At 49.5% G+C, this 22,871-nt stretch overlaps 2 protein-coding genes across 8 annotated transcripts in view; one reads left to right on the forward strand and one right to left on the reverse strand.

The window, feature by feature from the left end:
* GPC2 (glypican 2) overlaps positions 1-10,365 on the reverse strand; it is a 48,016-nt gene extending 37,651 nt beyond the window's left edge. Inside the window, exons 1-2 of the mRNA XM_083185493.1 lie at positions 10,230-10,365; positions 5,152-5,189 (exon numbers count right to left, since the gene is read on the reverse strand). The gene's annotated coding sequence lies outside the window, so the exon portion shown is untranslated. The remainder of the gene's footprint in view (positions 1-5,151; positions 5,190-10,229) is intronic.
* STAG3 (STAG3 cohesin complex component) overlaps positions 10,322-22,871 on the forward strand; it is a 28,054-nt gene continuing 15,504 nt past the window's right edge. For 2 of the 7 annotated variants that reach the window (XM_083185485.1, XM_083185490.1), the window contains exons 1-12: positions 10,380-10,515; positions 12,522-12,704; positions 12,879-12,987; positions 13,472-13,552; positions 13,659-13,755; positions 14,492-14,568; positions 14,675-14,879; positions 16,476-16,627; positions 18,792-18,865; positions 19,964-20,087; positions 20,168-20,266; positions 20,339-20,418. In XM_083185485.1, coding sequence (XP_083041611.1) covers positions 12,538-12,704; positions 12,879-12,987; positions 13,472-13,552; positions 13,659-13,755; positions 14,492-14,568; positions 14,675-14,879; positions 16,476-16,627; positions 18,792-18,865; positions 19,964-20,087; positions 20,168-20,266; positions 20,339-20,418 — 1,265 coding nt within the window. In that variant the 5' untranslated portion in view covers positions 10,380-10,515; positions 12,522-12,537. Of the gene's footprint in view, positions 10,516-12,521; positions 12,796-12,878; positions 12,988-13,471; positions 13,553-13,658; positions 13,756-14,491; positions 14,569-14,674; positions 14,880-16,475; positions 16,628-18,791; positions 18,866-19,963; positions 20,088-20,167; positions 20,267-20,338; positions 20,419-22,871 lie in introns of those variants that run through there. The other 5 variants (XM_083185486.1, XM_083185489.1, XM_083185488.1 and 2 more) reach the window with 5 other exon arrangements.

The raw sequence follows: 22,871 nt of genomic DNA on the forward strand, positions 1-22,871 counted from the left end.
GAGACAGTACAGGTGATATACATGGGGACAGAGAGACGGTACAGGTGATATACAGGGGGACACAGAGACAGTACAGGTGATATACAGGGGGATAGAGAGACAGTACAGGTGATATACAGGGGGATAGAGAGACAGTACAGGTGATATAAAGGGGGGATAGAGATACAGTACAAGTGATATACAGGGGGATAGAGAGACGGTACAGGTGATATACTGGTGGATAGAGAGACGGTACAGGTGATATACAGGGGGATAGAGAGACAGTACAAGTGATATACAGCGGGATAGAGAGACAGTAAAGGTGATATGCAGGGGGATAGAGAGGCAGTACAGGTGATATACAGGGGGGCAGAGAGACAGTACAGGGGATATACCGTGGGATAGAGAGACAGTACAGGTGATATACAGGGGGATAGAGAGACAGTACATATGATATACAGGGGGATAGAGAGATGGTACAGGTGATTTACAGGGGGATTGAGAGGCGGTACAGGTGATATACAGGGGGATAGAGAGAGGGTACAGGTGATTTACAGGGGGATTGAGAGGCGGTACAGGTGATATACAGGGGGATAGAGAAGCAGTACAGGTGATATACAGGGGAATAGAGAGGCAGTACAGGTGATATACAGGGGGATAGAGAGACAGTACAGGTGATATACAGGGGGATAAATAGGCAGTACAGGTGATATACAGGGGGATAGAGAGGCAATACAGGTGATATACATGGGGACACAGAGACAGTACAGGTGATATACAGGGACACAGAGAGACAGTACAGGTGATATACATGGGGATAGAGAGACAGTACAGGTGATATACAGGGGGATAGAGAGACAGTACAGGTGATATACAGGTGGATAGAGAGGCAGTACAGTGATATACAGGGGGATAGAGAGACAGTACAGGTGATATACAGGGGGATAGAGAGACAGTACAGTTGATATACAGGGGGATAGAGACAGTACAGGTGATATACAGGGGGACAGAGAGACAGTACAGGTGATATACATGGGGACAGAGAGGAAGTACAGGTGATATACATGGGGACAGAGAGACAGTACAGGTGATATACATGGGGACAGAGAAGCAGTACAGGTGATATACAGGAGGATAGAGAGACAGTACAGGTGTTACACAGGGGGACAGAGAGGCAGTACAGGTAATATACAGGGGGATAGAGAGGCAGTACAGGTGATATACAGGGGGATAGAGAGGCAGTACAGGTGATATACAGGGGGATAAAGAGGTAGTACAGGTGATATACATGGGGACACAGAGACAGTACAGGTGATATACAGGGACACAGAGAGACAGTACAGGTGATATACAGGGACACAGAGAGACAGTACAGGTGATATACAGGGGGATAGAGAGACAGTACAGGTGATATACAGGGGGATAGAGAGACAGTACAGGTGATATACAGGGGGATAGAGAGACAGTACAGGTGATATACAGGGACACAGAGAGACAGTACAGGTGATATACAGGGGGATAGAGAGGCAGTCCAGGTTATATACAGTGGGACACAGAGACAGTACAGGTGATATACAGGGGGATAGAGAGGCAGTACAGGTGATATACAGGGGGATAAAGAGGTAGTACAGGTGATATACATGGGGACACAGAGACAGTACAGGTGATATACAGGGACACAGAGAGACAGTACAGGTGATATACAGAGACACAGAGAGACAGTACAGGTGATATACAGGGGGATAGAGAGACAGTACAGGTGATATACAGGGGGATAGAGAGACAGTACAGGTGATATACAGGGACACAGAGAGACAGTACAGGTGATATACAGGGACACATAGAGACAGTACAGGTGATATACAGGGGGATAGAGAGGCAGTCCAGGTTATATACAGTGGGACACAGAGACAGTACAGGTGATATACAGGGGGATAGAGAGACAGTACAGGTGATATACAGGGGGATAGAGAGACAGTACAGGTGATATACAGGGGGATAGAGAGACAGTACAGGTGATATACATGGGGACAGAGAGACGGTACAGGTGATATACAGGGGGACACAGAGACAGTACAGGTGATATACAGGGGGATAGAGAGGCAGTACAGGTGATATACAGGGGGATAGAGAGACGGTACAGGTGATATACAGGGGGATAGAGAGACAGTACAGGTGATATACATGGGGACAGAGAAACGGTACAGGTGATATACAGGGGGACACAGAGACAGTACAGGTGATATACAGGGGGATAGAGAGACAGTACAGGTGATATACAGGGGGATAGAGAGGCAGTACAGGTGATATACAGGGGGATAGAGAGGCAGTACAGGTGATATACAGTGGAACACAGAGACAGTACAGGTGATATACAGGGGGATAGAGAGACAGTACAGGGGATATACAGGGGGATAGAGAGACAGTACAGGGGATATACAGGGGGATAGAGAGGCAGTACAGGTGATATACAGGGGGATAGAGAGACAGTACAGGTGATATACAGGGGGATAGAGAGGCAGTACAGGTGATATGCAGGGGGATAGAGAGGCAGTACAGGTTATATACAGGGGGATAGAGAGACGGTACAGGTGATATACAGGGGGATAGAGAGACAGTACAGGTAATATAGAGGGGATAGAGAGGCAGTACAGGTGATATACAGGGGGATAGAGAGACAGTACAGGTGATATACAGGGGGATAGAGAGACAGTACAGGTGATATACAGGGGGATAGAGAGGCAGTACAGGTGATATACAGGGGGATAGAGAGGCAGTAAGGTGATATACAGGGGGATAGAGAGGCAGTAAGGTGATATACATGGGGACAGAGAGGAAGTACAGGTGATATACAGGGGGACAGAGAGGCAGTACAGGTGATATACAGGGGAAAAGAGAGAGGGTACAGGTGATTTACAGGGGGATTGAGAGGCGGTACAGGTGATATACAGGGGGATAGAGAAGCAGTACAGGTGATATACAGGGGGATAGAGAGACAGTACAGGTGATATACAGGGGGATAGAGAGACAGTACAGGTGATATACAGGGGGACAGAGAGGCAGTACAGGTAATATACAGGGGGATAGAGAGGCAGTACAGGTGATATACAGGGGGATAGAGAGGCAGTACAGGTGATATACAGGGGGATAGAGAGGCAGTACAGGTGATATACATGGGGACACAGAGACAGTACAGGTGATATACAGGGGGATAGAGAGGCAGTACAGGTGATATACATGGGGACACAGAGACAGTACAGGTGATATACAGGGACATAGAGAGACAGTACAGGTGATATACATGGGGATAGAGAGACAGTACAGGTGATATACAGGGGGACACAGAGACAGTACAGGTGATATACATGGGGACAGAGAGACAGTACAGGTGATATACATGGGGACAGAGAAGCAGTACAGGTGATATACAGGAGGATAGAGAGACAGTACAGGTGATATACAGGGGGACAGAGAGGCAGTACAGGTAATATACAGGGGGATAGAGAGGCAGTACAGGTGATATACAGGGGGATAGAGAGGCAGTACAGGTGATATACAGGGGGATAAAGAGGTAGTACAGGTGATATACATGGGGACACAGAGACAGTACAGGTGATATACAGGGACACAGAGAGACAGTACAGGTGATATACAGGGACACAGAGAGACAGTACAGGTGATATACAGGGGGATAGAGAGACAGTACAGGTGATATACAGGGGGATAGAGAGACAGTACAGGTGATATACAGGGGGATAGAGAGACAGTACAGGTGATATACAGGGGATAGAGAGACAGTACAGGTGATATACAGGGGGATAGAGAGGCAGTACAGGTTATATACAGTGGGACACAGAGACAGTACAGGTGATATACAGGGGGATAGAGAGACAGTACATGTGATATACAGGGGGATAGAGAGACAGTACATGTGATATACAGGGGGATAGAGAGACAGTACAGGTGATATACATGGGGACAGAGAGACGGTACAGGTGATATACAGGGGGACACAGAGACAGTACAGGTGATATACAGGGGGATAGAGAGACAGTACAGGTGATATACAGGGGGATAGAGAGGTAGTACAGGTGATATACAGGGGGATAGAGAGGCAGTACAGGTGATATACAGTGGGTCACAGAGACAGTACAGGTGATATACAGGGGGATAGAGAGACAGTACAGGGGATATACAGGGGGATAGAGAGACAGTACAGGGGATATACAGGGGGATAGAGAGGCAGTACAGGTGATATACAGGGGGATAGAGAGACAGTACAGGTGATATACAGGGGGATAGAGAGGCAGTACAGGTGATATGCAGGGGGATAGAGAGACAGTACAGGTTATATACAGGGGGATCGAGAGACGGTACAGGTGATATACAGGGGGATAGAGAGACAGTACAGGTAATATAGAGGGGATAGAGAGGCAGTACAGGTGATATACAGGGGGATAGAGAGACAGTACAGGTGATATACAGGGGGATAGAGAGACAGTACAGGTGATATACAGGGGGATAGAGAGACAGTACAGGTGATATACAGGGGGATAGAGAGACAGTACAGGTTATATACAGGGGGATAGAGAGACGGTACAGGTGATATACACGGGGACAGAGAGGCAGTACAGGTGATATACAGGGGGATAGAGAGACAGTACAGGTGATATACAGCGGGATAGAGAGACAGTACAGGTGATATACATGGGGACACAAAGACAGTACAGGTGATATACAGGGACACAGAGAGACAGTACAGGTGATATACAGGGACACAGAGAGACAGTACAGGTGATATACAGGGGGATAGAGAGACAGTACAGGTGATATACAGGGGGATAGAGAGACAGTACAGGTGATATACAGGAGGATAGAGAGACAGTACAGGTTATATACAGGGGGATAGAGAGGCAGTAGAGGTGATATACAGGGGGATAGAGAGACAGTACAGGTGATATACAGGGGGACACAGAGACATTAGGGTAGTATATATAGGGTACCATAAGCTGGACAATGATTCCAGGGCTATACCGAGCATTTTACACCTATGAACAACACAGTCAGATACAGGGAACAGAGACACACACACACACACACACACACGCACATAGAAAGAATTCAGGTTCTTCACATAGAGATATATACAGACATATATACAGGGTTACATACAGAGAGAAGAGGTATATAGGAGCCCGGCACTGGATCAGCTGGAAGACAAAGGAGATGAGACAAGCTGCACGGTCCTAGAGCCGTCGGATGGTTACTATCTATATCACAGACAGGGCGTGTGCAGGAGGCTAATGATATCCCACCCGTGCATCAGGGACACACAGCTCATCTGTGCCGTGACAGGGAGAGAGGGAGGGGGAGATGGGGAGAGGGAGACAGAGAGAGAGAGAGAGAGAGAGAGAGAGAGAGGGGGAGAGAGAGAGCTATAACAATGTACAATAGCTAGAAATAGGTTATCCGTGTAAGATTTATCATACCCCTTTCACATAGCAAACACGGGTCAGACCTGGGATCGTGATTCCGGGTCCGACCCAAGTCAGGCGCTTTCTCACTAAACAGGGGTCGCCCGTTATACAGACAGCGACCTGGGTTTAACCCTTCTTATGACCTGGGTTGAATTGCCGGGTCGGTCGTCCTGGGATATAAGCTTTGGTGCTTTCATATTGCACCTTAACCTGGGTCAGCATGTCAGCAACCCGGCATTAACCCGGGTCAGAGGTGCCATATGAAAGGGGTATCACTGGTCATATTTAAATAGATAGATAGGTAGATAGATAGATGCAGTAGGTTATACACAATAGATATAGATAGACGCAGTATATAGATAGATAGATAGATAGATAGATAGATAGATAGATAGATAGATAGATAGATAGATAGATAGATAGATGCAATAGATAGATAGATAGATAGATAGATAGATAGATAGATAGATAGATAGATAGATAGATAGATAGATAGATAGATAGATGCAGTATATAGATACATACAGTAGACAGACAGATAGATAGATAGATAGATAGATAGATAGATAGATAGATAGATAGATAGATAGATAGATAGATAGATGCAATAGATAGATAGATAGATAGATAGATAGATAGATAGATAGATAGATAGATAGATAGATAGATAGATAGATAGATAGATAGATAGATATATAGATGCAGTATATAGATACATACAGTAGATAGACAGACAGACAGACAGATAGATAGATAGATAGATAGATAGATAGATAGATAGATAGATAGATAGATAGATGCAGTATAATTAGGACTACTATACCATACCTCCCAACATTTTAAAATCGTGTGTTGGGACCCCCGGCTCGTCCCTGGATAAGGGATGTAGCCTTCGACAAAGGGGGCATAAATTAGCGACAATGCCACGACCGAAAGGCCACGCCCCATTTTCATCACTGTTGGGAGGAATGGCCAGCGCTTTGAGTTGCTGGCCACACCCCCTGTGCCCCTGCTTCCCTGTATAGACGCTGTGCGCACAACATGTATTTCCTGCTGCTCTGACAGGGAGGACTCCCAACCGCTCCAACCACCACGGGACACTGCCAGCCACGGGTGGGATGCGGGATAGTCCCTAAAAAAAGGGACTGTCCCACGACAAATGGGACAGTTGGGAGAAATGGCACACTATCCCTTTAAACATGGACACACATGGATTACATAGGTTCTGTGGCTGCTTAGGTGACATGCAGGCTTGAAGTGAGCCAGCCACAGAACCTGTGTAACTCATGTGTGTCCCGTGTGCAGAAAATGTATGGTATGCTTAGTCTGAATGCCAGTCACTTCCCTCCTCCTCTGTGCCCCCAACCGTCACTCTTCAGTGACTTGACATTTAAGAGTCATTAGAGAGTTAGCAGGTGCACACATACACACACAATTGCTCTTGCACACACAGATACAAACAGTTACACAGACAACCACACACTGGCAGACACAGTTACACACAATAATAGGCAGACACACAAAGTTACACACACACACACACACAAACAGTTACACAGACAACCACACACTGGCAGACACAGTTACACACAATAATAGGCAGACACACAAAGTTACACACACACACACACACACACACAAACAGTTACACAGACAACCACACACTGGCAGACACAGTTACACACAATAATAGGCAGACACACAAAGTCACACACACACACAAAACGTCAGAATGTAAGCTGTCAGCTGCGTACACAGACGCAGCCTGATACACTGCCCCCACCCCCGCATTGGTCACAACATGGCTACGTTTGCGTCGCCACCCTCACGTTACCTCCCACAAATGCTGACTGCCGCTGTTGGTAACTAAATTTGACACATGCGGAGTGTGACTTAATGACGCGGGTGTAATGCATAGAAAAGAATTGCTGAAATGCACAAACGGTACTCTTTACCTAGAACGGCGCCCGCGATTACAATCGCGGGCGTCGGGGGTAAAAAATCGCGGGCATCGCGGGTACATAAAAAACGGGTGCGACGCGATGCCCGCGATGCCCGCGATTTTCCCATAGGGATCAATGTTAAAAGTCAGATTGGTCGCGATTTTAGCGTTAAATGCCTCAATGCCCGCGATTTTTACATAGGAAACAATGTTAAATGGGCCACAGAGCCCTAATAGTCCCCCTGAAGTCTTAAATGGACCCCACAATTTTTAACGCCACCCCACGATCAACGTGAACCCGAAGCGTGGCGAGCGCAGCGAGCCCGCGAGGGGCGGCGGTACGCGTCCTCCGAACTTTTCATACCCCCACTATCCACGTCGGCGTGGAGTTGAGAATAGAATAGTGTGGCGAGCGCAGCGAGCCACCGAGCCCGAAGCGTGGCGAGCGCAGCGAGCCCCGCGAGGGAACGCGGATACCTTCACAGTTATACGCGTCCCCTCGCGGGCTTCACAGGTGTCCGTGGCGACGCGGACACCTGTGAAGCCCGCGAGGGGACGCGTTTACCTGTGAAGGTATCCGCGTCCCCTCGCGGGGCTCGCTGCGCTCGCCACGCTTCGGGCTCGGTGGCTCGCTGCGCTCGCCACACTATTCTATTCTCAACTCCACGCCGACGTGGATAGTGGGGGTATGAAAAGGTCGGAGGACGCGTACCGCCGCCCCTCGCGGGCTCGCTGCGCTCGCCACGCTTCGGGTTCACGTTGATCGTGGGGTGGCGTTAAAAATTGTGGGGGCCATTTAAGACTTCAGGGGGACTATTAGGGCTCTGTGGCCCATTTAACATTGTTTCCTATGTAAAAATCGCGGGCATTGAGGCATTTAACACTAGAATCGCGACCAATCTGACTTTTAACATTGGTCCCTATGGGAAATCGCGGCCATCGCATCGCACCCGTTTTTTAGTGCATTCGATGGTCGCGATGGGCGCCGTGCTAGGTAAAGAGTACCGCACAAACATCGGTTTTGCGTGATTCTCTGAATCAGACCCCTTCTTTTATAATAGACTACGTGGGAAATTGCACTGGGAAAGGTGCAAATCCAGAATTTGCACAAAACTGCTCACATCCCCATAGGGGCTGCCCGTAATTGAATTCCCCCGTATGGACCTAATAGAGGCAGCAGCGATGTGACAGCATGCTAATGCAACAAGAGGCGTCTCGTGTAGACAGACTCCCACCTGCTTCTGTGATCCGCTGCTGTGTCCAAGGAGCAGCATCGGACCCCACTGTGAAAGCATCACCGTGGCAGCTTCACAGTCATGCCAGGAACTCTGCTGACAATGGCCGCAGCAAAAAATGCATACTACACGCCCACCTTTACGGGAATTCTGGTCATCCCCACCCCCAGACCTGTCAATCAGGCTGTGGCTTTGAAAAATGATACAGTAATTATAGGGCACTAGGTTAGATGGATTTGCACAGGGACATCGATAGTGGTGATAGGTACTGGCTCTCCAAACATTGTGGCACTACAAGTCCCAGCAATGCAGGTGGTAGGTCAGGCTAAAGGTGCCCATACACTGAGGCGATTTGGTCCAATTTCAGCAGATTGCGAGCAATCGGCATGTTAAATCGGACCAAATCGCCTCTCCCTGTCATGCAGTCAGGTCCGAGGCGCGGCCTCGTGCGCATCGGACCCGACCAGGAGGTAGGGTGACCAACTCATCCCTTTAATCCGGGACACATATTAATTACACAGGTTCTGTGGCAGTTTAAAACCAGGTGAAATGGAGTCTTGAGGTGTGGCAGTTTAAAACCAGGTGAAAGCCAGCCACAGAACCTGTGTAATTAATATGTGTCCCGGATTAAAGGGATGAGTTTGTCACCCTACCAGGAGGTTGGAGGGTCTGGCCGTCTGACCACCCGTTCTGGGACCTCCCTCCAGGCGGCGAGGCGTGCGGGAAGCAGGGTTGCATTCGATCCATCACAAAGGATCGTGTGCATCCCTGCCGCCGGGAAGGTCCCGCCGGCATGCAGAGTATTGGGTGTCCATACTTCCCAACTTTAGGTGTGCTGGAGGCGGGAACCAGCTGATGCGCGCTGAAAATTTTGGGGGGCGTGGCCTAATTCAGGGGGCATGGCCTATACTCGCGGCTCTCCCGCGAGGCCACACCCCCATTTTGACGCTATGGGGGCATGACCCAGAGGTTTTTGTGAGCCTCTAGCCATGCCCCCAGCCCCCTGGCTGCGGGAATAGACGCTGTGCGCATGCGCACAGCATTTATTCCCCGCTGCTTAGCAGGCAACAGGGGGGACTCCCAACAGCCCCCCTCACCGCGGGACACTGCCGGCCGCGGGAGGGACAGCGGGACAGGCCCTGATAATTGGGACTGTCCCGCTGAAATCGGGACTGTTGGGATGTATGGGTGTCCGAAAGACGTCGCAGCAGTGTATGGGCACCTTAAGGGGGTGATGTATCAAACCTTAGAGAGAGATAATGAGACAATCATCCCCTGCCATATTGCAGGCTGTGTTTAAAAATAGCAGAAGCTGATTGGCTGTTACTTTATCTCTCTCCAGTTTAAGCTTTGTCACATCTTCTCCACTAAGAAAACTTGCAATCCCATAACCCTATCTTTGCACAGGCTCCATTTTGTACACTGTAGTGCAGCGCTGGTGGCGTGTAGGGGCGTGGCCTATCCGGTATATTGTGCTGCCCCGGCCCATAGCCTGGGAAGTTTGGCTGCTGAGTTATAAGATCTGCCCGCAGCAACAAGCCGGCAACCCCACACACGCTGACTGGGGGCAGCAGCACTACAATATAACACGCTAACCTGCGGTGCGACGCTAGCTCCAAGGCACGACGATGCCACAACCAAGATGGCGGCACCGAAGCAACACGCACGGCCCGATCCCTATTGGCTAGTCCGGTGCCTCAGGGGCGGGGCCCTTCGCCCTGTATAACAATGATAGGTCGGGGCCAGCGGTGGGCGGGGGTGTCGTTTTCCCGCGCATTGCCCGTTATATCAGTTACCTGTCCTGCACGGGAGGTGAGCACGGCCGGGTGCAGAGGTGCAGTACGGGAGCAGCAGGGCGTGTGGGGCTATGGAGAGAGCATAGGTTGTGTGTCCTGTATTTTGTATGTGTACATTTATGAGTGTATATATTGTGTGTGTGTGTGCCTATATACAGGTGGTGGGTGATGAATTAAGGTCATACACCCGCAATTGGGGCATGTCGGCAAGCTGCGCAGGTGCCGTAGAAATTATGCTCATATTTAGGTATCGCCGCTCCGTTCTAAGCGGGATCAATTGGTCTACAGCATTGGGTCGACACCATTGGGTCGACAGTCAAGATGTTGACGTGTGTTTTTGACCGGAATGTCGACATGGACACAGTTTGAAGTGCACTACATTCGCTCGCAATGCTTTGGGCACGGTGCCTTGCTGCGCTCGGCACACTATTTTATCTCCCACCACGCTCCAAAAACAGTGGAAAAAAACCCATGTCGACCTTTTGACTTGACCTAATGCTTGTGTTGACCCATGTCGACATATCCCTAGGTCGACCAAATGCTTGTCGGCCATCATGCTGTAGACCAAATGACCGTATCCCGGACAGGTATGGTTGCTACTCTGCAGCAACATTGCAGAGGCCAGCGGGCAGCCAGAGCTGTGTCATATTCTGAGGCCTGCATATGCCAAGGGGGCTCCTATTTTGGGCAGATCTCTAGCACCCAGTTACCCAGAGTTACAGGTGTTTACGACTGAGGGCAGAAAACTATAGGCGGCGTAGTGTATACTTACATTAGGATACTGGTAGCAAGGTGGTCCCATTGTGGACCCGCGTGCGACTCGGAATCGGGCCCAGTGTGTATATTGTAGATTTATATATACCAGTATACTGAACATCTATATATAGTGTGTTTTGTGCCACTGCACTGGGTGAATTAATACAGTATATGTCGCATGTAGTGCTCATACAATGTGAGCATTTTATTACCGCCGTCTATTATATATATATATATATATAGTGTTCCCTCCAGGAGGGCAGGGTGCTGGAGAAAAATGTGGCACTTTGATTTAGAGATGGCCATCGTTGCCATTGTCATCGCTGGTTGCCATCGATGGCAATTCTGCAACTGGCCATCGATAGTGCTAAACTATGCAATGGATGACCATCGATATTTTTACATATCGATGGTCATCCATTGAGTTTGATTGATTGGCCTGTGGGCCAATCAAAACACGAGGTGGGGCCTGTCGGGGGCGGAGCTATCCTCCGTGTCCCGGGACTTTGAAAAAAAAAAAGCAAAACATCGTTTTGCTGTTCCGTCGATGGAGGAAAGCCATCTGGTTCTCTCCCATCGATGGCAAAAGTATTCGACATCGGCCATGAATCATTGATGGCCATCCCTACTTTGATTGTGGCGAGGCGGGCCCGCCTGCCGATGTCACGAATATGGGTGTGTCCGCCTGCTGAAGTCTCTTCCGGGGCGTGCAGAAGCCCGCAGCGGCGACTGACAGGCTAGGTTCTTTTAGCAGGGCGCCGCAAAACGGGCGCGTTTTACCCTTTAAAAATCAGGCAGGTCGCAGCGCCCCACTAAAACAGCCTAGTACCATGATAATTGTCTTCAGTATACAGAACCAGAACGCATGCACTCAGCTATTTGGTCCATATATATTAAAGAAGGATCTTTTTCTTGGGAAGAACCTTCAAAACCCAGACACTGTACTTGATGCTTTAAAAGTACCAGCTAGGGATGGCCATTGGTGGGCTGTCCATCGATGATGCCACCAGCATTAAACATCGTTGGCACATAATCAGTGGTGAACCATTAATGGTTTGCACCTGTGGCCACCTTTAGCATGTACTGGCCAGGCCATGGACCAATCAAACAACAGGGCATAGAGCGCTTCCAGGGCGGGACTAAGCTCTGTGCCCATGCTGGGGTGGTGAAAACTATTTTGGTTCCAATAAGCCATCGATGGCAGAGAACCATTGAGCATCGGTGGCTATCCATCGATGTTTGGAAACTATCTAATGCTAGCTTCTGAGGCGTAAACACCACATAGGTGGCGCATAGGGCATACTCTGCTCAGTCCCATCTCTTGTGTTTCCGACAGCTCTTCCACTGCGGACATGTCGCAGCACGTCACCCACAGCTCCTCCTTGGAGACCTCTTCTCATATGACCAGTGGGTCTTCCTCACCTTCGCCGGCTCGGCATGCTACCAGGAGCCTCACCGCCAGGGCGCCGGGCGCAGAAGGAGGAGAGCCCAGTGCAAGAGCAGATCCAGAAGGAAACACGTTAATATCTTTATTGTTTGTCCAATAAGCCTCATGTCCATTTTGTCTTGTATGTGTCAGGGGTAAAACTGAGAACGCATACTGTATATTCGTAAGTCTTCTGTCGTCCTGATGTTTCATATACTACCACCAGTGGCCATTCCTCCGTATTAGTGACTTCTGGGTGTATTTTAGGGGCACGGACAGTCCTGTGGAATTTTCTGATGACGACAGGAGTGACTTTGAAGATACCTTGAGGAAAACTCACAAGAGGACTCGCAAGCCTTTCCCAAAGGTGGTTCCAGTACGTGGCCCTTGTGGTTAACCTGTACATATTACAGCTATTGCCGAAGTGGTTGTGTGTCCCTCAGTTCCGAGCAGGCATGTAGACAGGCCCATCTCTATACGGCTAACACTATACTGAGGGAGGGCCAGGCTCATAGCTCACTTCTGTCTGTGTCACCCTGCAGGGGGAGGGGCAGGCTCATAGCTCCCTTCTGTCTGTGTCACCCTGCAGGGGGAGGGGCAGGCTCATAGCTCCCTTCTGTCTGTGTCACACTGTGCAGGGGGAGGGGCAGGCTCATAGCTCCCTTCTGTCTGTGTCACCCTGCAGGGGGAGGGGCAGGCTCATAGCTCTCTTCTGTCTGTGTTACCCTGCAGGGGGAGGGGCAGGCTCATAGCTCTGTTATTGTATGATTAATGACCATATTGCTCCATCCTCTTGCCTGAGTGAGACACCTCTTTGTCCCTAGCACCATAACCTCACACTATCATGCTTTATCCTCTAGGTCACAAAGAAAGTTCGGAGAGATGAGACGGTTGGTGGAGACCTGTTTGAAGCTATCAGACAGGGCAAGGTTGCCATGCAGGTGAGAAGCTGCCCATCTGCTACATGATGTCCGCTCCTCGTACTGTTGTATCTTACAGAAGACATGTGATACCTTCTTCTTATCCCCATGTCGCGTGCATGTACAGATCCATGTAGATGATTGGCTGGATGATTACAAGAAGGACCACGAGTCCGCTTTGCTGGAGCTAATCAACTTCCTCATCCAAGCGTGTGGGTGTAAAGGTGATTTATTCGGGGTCTTGTTCTTCTGTGGAAGTCCTAGTACAGGAAGACGGCGTTTGTAGAGAGCGGACATTGCTCCCGGCGGTGTCACTGGTAACAGGTGGATGCATCAGTTATGGTATCAACGGTGGACACTAAACGATTGGCTCGCACAATGTCAGCATAGGCAACAGTATCTACACCGGAGCACATGGATTTCCAATTAGAGTACCGCTTGCTTTGGGGCTGATTCAGACTCGTTCTTGCGGGTCCGAATTCGGGCCCCGTTTTCCGATGTTGGGAAAACCTTCGGCGAGTATCCCACTCCCCGAGGCATCCGCAACGGCAGGGGGCGGCACCAAGGGAACACCCAGCGTTTTATGGGCGTCGCCATGAAAACCGCTGGGCGTTCCACTGGGAACACCGGCGTGGTGTTGCCTGCTCGGGGGCGGATGGCTGACGCCACATGACCCCAGCGTCTGACCTGTATTCGGTGATCAGCAGCGGGAAATAAAAGTTAGGCTGACTTCTATCGCCGACCATCAAATGGTTTCTGTCCTCTTCGGCCGCATGCCAGGCAATGTATTCTCGTACACACCTCCAGATATGCCAGCGAGAGAATGAGGGCGGTGGGATGCGCTGACCTGTTCGCTAGGTCGCCAAGCCTCTGGCCAGTGAATTCAGATTGTAGTTTTTTTGCCTTATATATAATCCAATCTCTCCTCCTCCTTCTCCTCCTCCTTCTCCTCCTCCTCAGGTGTCGTGACCCAGCAGATGATGGACAGGATGCAGAACACAGACATCATTAGGAAAATGACCGAAGACTTCGATGAGGTACTTCGCTATCAACCTAAAGGAAAAAAAAAAACATTTATCTCCAGTGTTTTATTTTCATCTTTATAAATCTCTTGTTTAACCGGCCCAATCCCCACTTGTGCAGGACTCGCCAGACTACCCCCTGTCCCTCAGTACTCTGCCCTGGAAGAAGTTCCGGGTGAATTTTGGGCAGTTCCTGGCCACGCTGGTTAGCTGCTCCCAGTACACCGTCATCTACGATGATATACTCATGGACACTGTCATCTCGCTACTCGCCGGACTGTCTGACTCGCAGGTGCGCGCCTTCCGCCACACCAGCACCTTCGCAGGTGAGATCCCAGCAACTTTACAGATTTACAGTTGTGCGCTAAACCGGCGGTTTTGAGATTGAACAGTTGCCAATCACTTTGCAAATATGTCCTTCCGTTGCGGCACATGCACGGAACAATAAAAAATATTACACAACTGCGCACACATCGGCATTGCGTTTACTGAGCGCTCGCAGCTGAATCAAGCCCTTTCGTTGCTATAGTAAAAAGCATGAAGTGGATAAGACCTGGGCCCTTATTCTGGTTGGTGCGGTAATGGCCGCGTGCGGTCGGTCCGCCGATGTTTTGTGTCTGCGCATGTGCAGAGGCGTCTCTGCGCATGTGCGAGCGGTGCGTACGGCCAAATTCCGCATGATATGTGAACACTCCGAACAGGGGGTGGAGAGGGGCATGAAGGGCTATTTGGGCTCATTACCATATGCATACGCCCCACGTTTCATGGGCGTTCCCATGCAAACGCTGGGCGTACGTATGGAAATGCGGCCGTGACGCACGTGTAGGGGGCGTACATATGACTTTGCCGGATGTCAGCTGCCCGCCCAGATCCCTGCTTTTGCACGGAAAAATGTCCGTGTGGTCTGAGGCTGCGACCATCGAATGATGGGGGAGGTTCCCTGAGATGGAGGAGGCGTATTCCATGAAAAATACACGTGCGGCCCGTTCGGCCAGCTTCTTACCGCGTACGGACGGAGTTGGCGATCCGTATGGAAGGCGGGGTTTCGCACGCACGGTCCTGGCCGCATATTCGGATCCGGCCGCACCGATCAGAATAAGGCCCCTGGTGACAACAAGTCAAGAAGAACTTATGGAGGAAATTCAATTGGGAGCGAGGTTCAGTGATGTAAAAAAACATTGGGTACTTATGTAGTATCTGGGCGCCCGATTTTTTGATTGTATGCCTTAACTTAAGGCATACAATCAGATGTGATTCTACACGATTTTTTGGGAAAATCGCATTGCATGCAACCAAATGGCATGCAATGCGATCAACGCGATTTTCCATTGGATTCAATGTTAAATGGTCCCTGTTCATACCCCCACTATCCAAGTGGGCATGGAGTTGATTTTTTTATAGCGTGGCGAGCAGACGCGGATTACTTAACATGTATTCCTCGCCACGCTTCGGGCTCGCGACGCTATATAAAGTCAACTCCACGCCCACTTGGATAGTGGGGGTATGAACAGGAACCATTTAACATTGAATCCAATGGAAAATCGCGTCCATCGCATCGCATGCCATTTGGTTGCATGCAATGCGATTTTTTCCGACCCGATCAAAAAATCGGGCGCCCAGATAATACATAAGTACCAGACATTGCTTACCTTGCGCCCAATGTTAGATTACCATGGGTGTACGCTTCTGTTACCCGTGATATTCAATACAAAAAAAATTGCTGAGTGAAAAAAACAAAACTTTATTTCCCTGGTGGTCACCACAACTATTGCTGGATTCGCCTCTATCTTCAGCCTGGGTAGTGGGCTGCTTTTAGGTGGGGCAGCTAAATGGCTGCTGGAGAAAATAGTCCTTCCAGTGGCCAACTCAAGGGGGGGGGCACTGGAAGAACTATTAATTTTTGTTTTTATCTCCTTTTCCAGCAATGAAACTGATGACTGGTTTAGTGAGAGTCGCGAAGAACCTGAGAACTCACCTAGACACAAGCCAGCGGCAGTTTAACGCAGAGCGGGCAAAAAGTCCAGACAAGAGAGCGCCGGAGAGGATAGAGGCGCTGGTGGAGAAAGTCAAAGAGGTGATTGTGATGTACATGTGGGGAACCCAAATGTACGGTGGCCTCACACTGGGCCTAATACCACAGGCATGTCCACCTCTAGTACAACTCCATCACTATCATTGTCCAAAACCTAGTAGCCAATTTCTACGCACCTGCGAGTAACCTGAAGGATATATAGATGACCATTGGTCGGGCAGAGTGAGTGATCCGATGATGCGTCTGGGATCACATAAGCAGGTAGGGTGCGTCTATTAACACATGACTACCCCAGAGGCATTAGCATATTCTTGCACCGCTGCTGTGGTTCCTTCACACATTCTATTCTCAGGGATTTGTGACATGCAAGAGCCAGAGGAAAGCGGCTGTCTCCGAGCTTAGGCTGGCTCAGTTCTTGCAGATCAAGCTGTTATTACGCGTCGAGCGCTGTCCCCCTGACACGTTTCAGGCCTGATCTGTGTGTGAGGACTCTCTGTAGACCTGACCTGCCTGTCCTGGGTGCTGCCTACGCCTGTGATTAGGGATGTTCCGTCCCCAGAGTGCTGCTTCTAGCGGAGTCCTTACAATGTGGCCGTGAATCTCACGTTCCGCTGACTTCTGTTCTCTGTGTCCAGAACTAATTATTTGTGTTCCCTGTTGAAGGCAGAAAGCTTGTGGCCCTTGATCTGCCACACGGCCGGACCTTATCACCTCTATAACAGAAGGCCTTATACTGCACATATATATGCGTTTATGTCTCTATATATCTGTTTTAATGGAACAGCACTTTAAAAAAGAAATAAAGACGAAGATAGAATGATGGGCGCATATCAGCATATGATTGGGTTGGGTTTACCCTCGGTGCTGACACCGTCTCATCTGTCCTAAATGGGATCGTAATGATTTTGACCCCGTGGGGTCCGCGCTATACTGCTTTGTCCACTTTCTCAGGTGTCGACATTGACGGCTAGAAAATGCTGAAAAGCTCATGTCGACCTTTTTGCCGATGACTACCTAGTACATGTTGACTTTTCGTCAATGTTGACCTTGTCAATGTCGACATTTTGGTACCGACCTATAGACTGTTGATCCAGACTGCAGACACTTCCCATTCCATATCAGTATAGTGGCAGAAACCTAAACCTCTGTGTACAGAGTCAGACGAGGACTCATCCTGCCACCAGTGATTGGCATTGACCTCCGCCAGATAGACACAGGTCCACCGCCCTCATGCCGGCCTTACTCAGTGGCTGCTGACATACAAGAGCTTGGTACTGAGCTTGGACTGGGGGCATCATAGGTAGGACCTGAAGTCCCAGTACACCCAGCTGCATGTGACGGTAAATCCTGCAGTTTCTGCCGCTAGACTACATCAGTGTCCATTCCTCTACTGTCCAAAATACTGTAATTACGCCCCCCCCTCAGTAGCCGCCTGTGGGGTGCTGATGTAACATGTGCAGAGAGAATTAGATTTGGGTGGGGTTTTACTTCAAACTGAGATTTATATTGCAGTGTAAAAATAAAGCAGCCAGTATTTACCCTGCACAGAAACAAAATAACTCACCCAAATCTAACTCTCTCTGTGCACATGTTAGATCTGCCCCACCTGCAGTGCAGAATGTTTTTGTCCATTAGCAAACCAAATGTGCTCTGCAAATCAACCTGAATCACCCCTGAGTGGATTGCCTCCAGCTGATATCCACCAGACTAGTTCTGACCCACTGGTGTTTCGCTTTTATGGGGTTATTCAGGCCTGATACCAGCGGGGGCGATTTAACAACACCCTGCGATAATATAGCTGCCGCCCAAGAGAGAGCGATATACTGCCCCATGTCAGCCTGTAAGTGGCTTGCAAGAATATTGCGGCTCGGCCTCGTATTGCCCCACCTTGTCTTTTAAGGGCACCGGTACTGTTGTGGGGATAATCAGTAAGGACCAAGTGGGTTAATATTGTTCTGTTGTTCTCTTATGGTTTCCTCTTTTTGCTGTGATATGTAAATGAACCCTGCATGCAGTGGGAGGAGCTTAGATGGATAAGTAGGCTTCTCTGTGCCCGCCCACCACTGGGTGGAACCTTAACCTCAATGGCAATGCGTGCCGTATTGGATTCAGAAGAAAGGAGATCGTGTTTCCGTTGTTTCCCAGCAGTATGTACACGTGTTCTCCACACAGTGACGCATAAAGTATTTGTGTTCTTTTTACGCAGACCCATTCACATCTGGAGGAGATCGGTAACATGATGAACGGTTTATTCAAAGGCGTCTTCGTCCATCGTTATCGGTAAGTGCCGCGTTACATTACGCACGTCTGCCCCCTGCGATGCAATGTGCAGCAGCACCGATAATTTCAACTCCATGGCCTCACGTGTGTCAGTCTGCCAGCAAGATGCAGACAATCCAAGCTTGTGGTGATAGTAGGAGAAGGCCGTGTCAGTGTTATACATGTCGGGCAATGTCTGTCGCAGGCTTCTATGATCTCATTACTTTAGCTTCAGGTCACCTATACAGTAACGTTATCCTGTAGGATGGTTACTTGTGGCTAGCCGGAGTACTTGGATCAGGGCACTGTATGAACGGGACTGTTCTGGCACCTGCTGCTAGTGAATTTGGGCAGCTGCTGGAGTTCTAGCCCGTACACCACAGCAGGGACAGCATTGTCCCTGGCTTTGGCGTCTGCAGGCTCTGTCAGGGGTAGCAATTCCTGTGTTTCGGGACTTTTTTTCCTGAATTTTTTGGTCTGTATTCACTAATAGTGTACTATGAAGCTAAGAGTACACTAAGGGCCGGGCTAAGCCATGGACGCACTGATAGTTTTGCATGCGGTGGAGTGATTTTATTGTTCTCCACCTTGCATGCCTATAAGTCTCACTGTTCTTTTCTGTTTATGTCTGCTGTAACTACAGGGGTGATTCTGGTTGGCTCTCTATGCAGTGAACAATTCTCTGCTTAGCGAGCCTTCTAACGCCACCCGCCGGGCATGCGAATGCCCGTCCCCCTCCACAGTCTCCGCACATCTCCACCGCTTTGCAAATGGATGTTTTGCATAAACTTCCACTTGCAGGGAAACAAAATGGTCACCGGCCATCAATTGTTTTTTTTTTTACGCGACGCTCTCAAATCTAAGCCAGTCTGGGCCGACTTAGTCTTGCGGCGTCCGGTCCTAGAACGGGGCAGGCGGCTAATGTCCTGTGACATCCAGCGTTTTCCTGGGTGTGGTATGCCCAGAAAACGCTGGGCATCCCCTTGGAAACGCCCCCTGCCCGCCTCCATTCTGCTTCCCCCCTTGGACTCTACAGCTCCCTTCCCTTCTGCCTCCCAGCCAGACCCTTCCAACACTTACACAGGCTCTCTGTAACATCTCTCCTGTCTCTGCCACCAGTGACATCCACGCTGACGTCCGCGCGCTCTGCATCGAGGAGCTCGGAGTGTGGATAACGACGTACCCACAGTCATTCCTGAACGACAGCTATTTGAAGTACATGGGGTGGACGCTTCACGACAAGGTGAGGAGGAGCGAGCACGTGGCTGCGAGTCGCTGAGACCCAGCCTGACGCGCCGAATGACTTCCGCTGTGTTTCTGCAGCAGGGACACGTGCGGCTGATGTGCGTGCGCAGCCTGCAGGAGCTGTACACGTTCCCGCAGTGGGCAGGAAAGCTGGAGCTGTTCACAAGCAGATTCAAGGTGAGAGTCCGGCGTGTGCCCTTGTGCGCGGCGCGATGTGTTTCTGTGTGTGACCCGGTTCTCCTCTCTCAGGACAGGCTGCTGTCCATGGTTCTGGACAAGGAGACGGCAGTGGCTGCTGAAGCGATAAAGCTGGTTGCTCTTATCTCCAAGTAAGTTATAGGCCCATCTGGTGTCATCGCGGATTCCGCATCACTGAAGTCAGTGCCGCCTGCACGGCGCGTGCTAGCGGAGGAATCCTTCTACTCTACGCTTGCAGTCGCGCCTATATTCCTGAGAACCACATTTCGTCATCTTTAGAAAGGCTCCAGTTTTTACAGTCTGGGCCAGGACTTCTTGGCAGGTTCTTTAATATATGCTAGGTAAAGACATTATAAACACACTTGTTGAAAGCTTATCAAAATGGCGGCTTCTGAAATGTACTTTCACTTTGAGCTGTAACCGATTTTTCGTTCACTTCGAGCTGTGACAGTTTTTAGCCCACACACTATCCACCCCACCCTATCTGCTCCTAACTGCAATCCCTGTCTTCACAGCTCGCACTCTATGGCAAGTTTGAAACCGACCAGTGTCCCTGCAAAAGGCGCTTTCACTTTCTGTTATGATGTATTTTAGCACGCAAAGGAGTAACTTGGGGCCAAATGTAATAGGGTGAGAGTTTCAGAAAGTGAGAGATTTTGGGAGAGTTTTCCCATGTTTTTTAAAGCAGCAATCAATTACACAGCAAAACCAGGTTGATTTTCCCGAAAATCGCATATTTTATAGGGTGTGATTTGCGGCAAAAATCGCATTTTTTAAAGGTGCGATTTTTAGTTAGACTAAAAATCGCATCCAGATGTTTTCCCATTAAAAAGGATAGAACTCGCATATCTAATGGGTTGCGATTTTTAGTAAAGGTTGCTAAAAATCGCAAAAAAAATAGACCAGGTTCTGCCTGGCGATTTTATCAGAAACATGCACAGATCATTGAGATCTGTGCATGGTTCTGTTGTAAAAAAAATAGTTAAAAAAGAAAAAACACGGCGTGCGGTCCCCCTCCTAAGCATAACCAGCCCCGGGCTCAAAAAGCCAGTGCTGGTATCATAAAATCAGAGGGACAAACAAATAGGGGTTCCCTTGATTTAATGAAACCAGCACCAGGCTCAAGGTCCACCGCTGGTTTCCAAAATACGGGGGACAAAATGACGAGGGGTCCCCCGTATTTTAAGAACCAGACCCAACCAGCCAGCAGGGTAATGCCACAGCCAGGGGACACTTATTATATAAGGTCCCGCGGCCAAAGCATTATCCCCATGGCTGGTCAGCAGGGGTCCTGGGGAAGTGGGGACCCCCCCCCCCCCCCCCCTCCAGGACTTACCAGCCCATGCTGAAAGTCCGGGGCTGTCCCCGATGCCCCTGGGCGGTGGGCATCGGGCTGATGCAAAGTGTAAAAAAAAAGAATAAAAACTATTGTCTTCTACTGTGGAACTATGAGTCCCAGCAAGCCTTCCCCGCATGCTGGGACTTGGAGAACCACAAGTCCCAGCATGCGGGGCATTAAAGGGCCCGCTGGCACTTGTAGTTCTAGAGTACAAAATATAGTTAAATAAAACACACTGACACCCTGAAAAATAAAAGTTTAATACATACATAACACACACATACTGATACTTACCTACCTTGAGCCCGTAGGTCGGTCCCTGGATCCGGGGTACTGGGCTCCAGGGCAGAAGACTCCGGTTCCGGGGCCTTGGTCCTGGTTCCGGGGCTGGTCCTGGGCTCCAGGGCTGATGTCTCCGGGGTCCAGGATCCGAAGTAGACCAAAAGGGGTTCCTAAGGAAGGAAATCCTTCTCACCTGGTCCCCGGCGACAACCTCGGCATCTTCTCCGGCAGACGCGCTGCTCCCGGCTGGAACCCGCTCACAGACTGGAGAGGCGCAGAGATGTTACATCTTCCGCGCCTCTCCTCAGAATGATTCTATTGGCCGCCTAGCAGCCAATCAGGAGCCGAGAAAGTCGCACATTTTCAGGACTTAAAAATCGCCCGAAATCGCACCATATCGCACTTTTTTGCCGCAAATCCGCATCTCATTACATATGCGAATTCGCGGCAAAAAATGTGATTTGTAAAGGTGCGATTTGGTGCGATTTTTTTTTTTGTCTAAAAAATCGCACCCTATTACATTTCACCCTTGGTTTGTTTTCTTCGCAAAGACACTGATTGGTTCAGTCCCAGTTATATCATATGCTAAATGGGACATGGGGCCTGATTCTGGTTCAGTAGCAAAAGCAAATTCTCTCGCTACAGGACAAAACCACATGCGCTGCAGGTGGGGCAGATGTAACATGTGCAGAAAGAGTTAGATTTAGGTGAGGTTTGTTCTTCAAACTGACATCTATATTGTTGTGTAAAGATAAAGCAGCCAGTGTTTACCCTGCACAGAAACAAAATAACTCACCCAAATCTAACTCTCTCTGCACATGTTACATCTGCCCCACCTGCAGTGCACATGGTTTTGTCCATTAGAGAGAAAATTTGCTTTTTGCGGCGTCTCTGTCCGGCCATGATCTCCCATGTTTGCGCCTGTGTGTGTCTGGGAACGCAGCCACTTGCATTGACACGCCT

The sequence above is a fragment of the Crinia signifera genome, chromosome 4 (assembly GCF_055691185.1).
Source record: "Crinia signifera chromosome 4, ASM5569118v1, whole genome shotgun sequence".
Taxonomy (NCBI): Eukaryota; Metazoa; Chordata; class Amphibia; order Anura; family Myobatrachidae; genus Crinia; species Crinia signifera.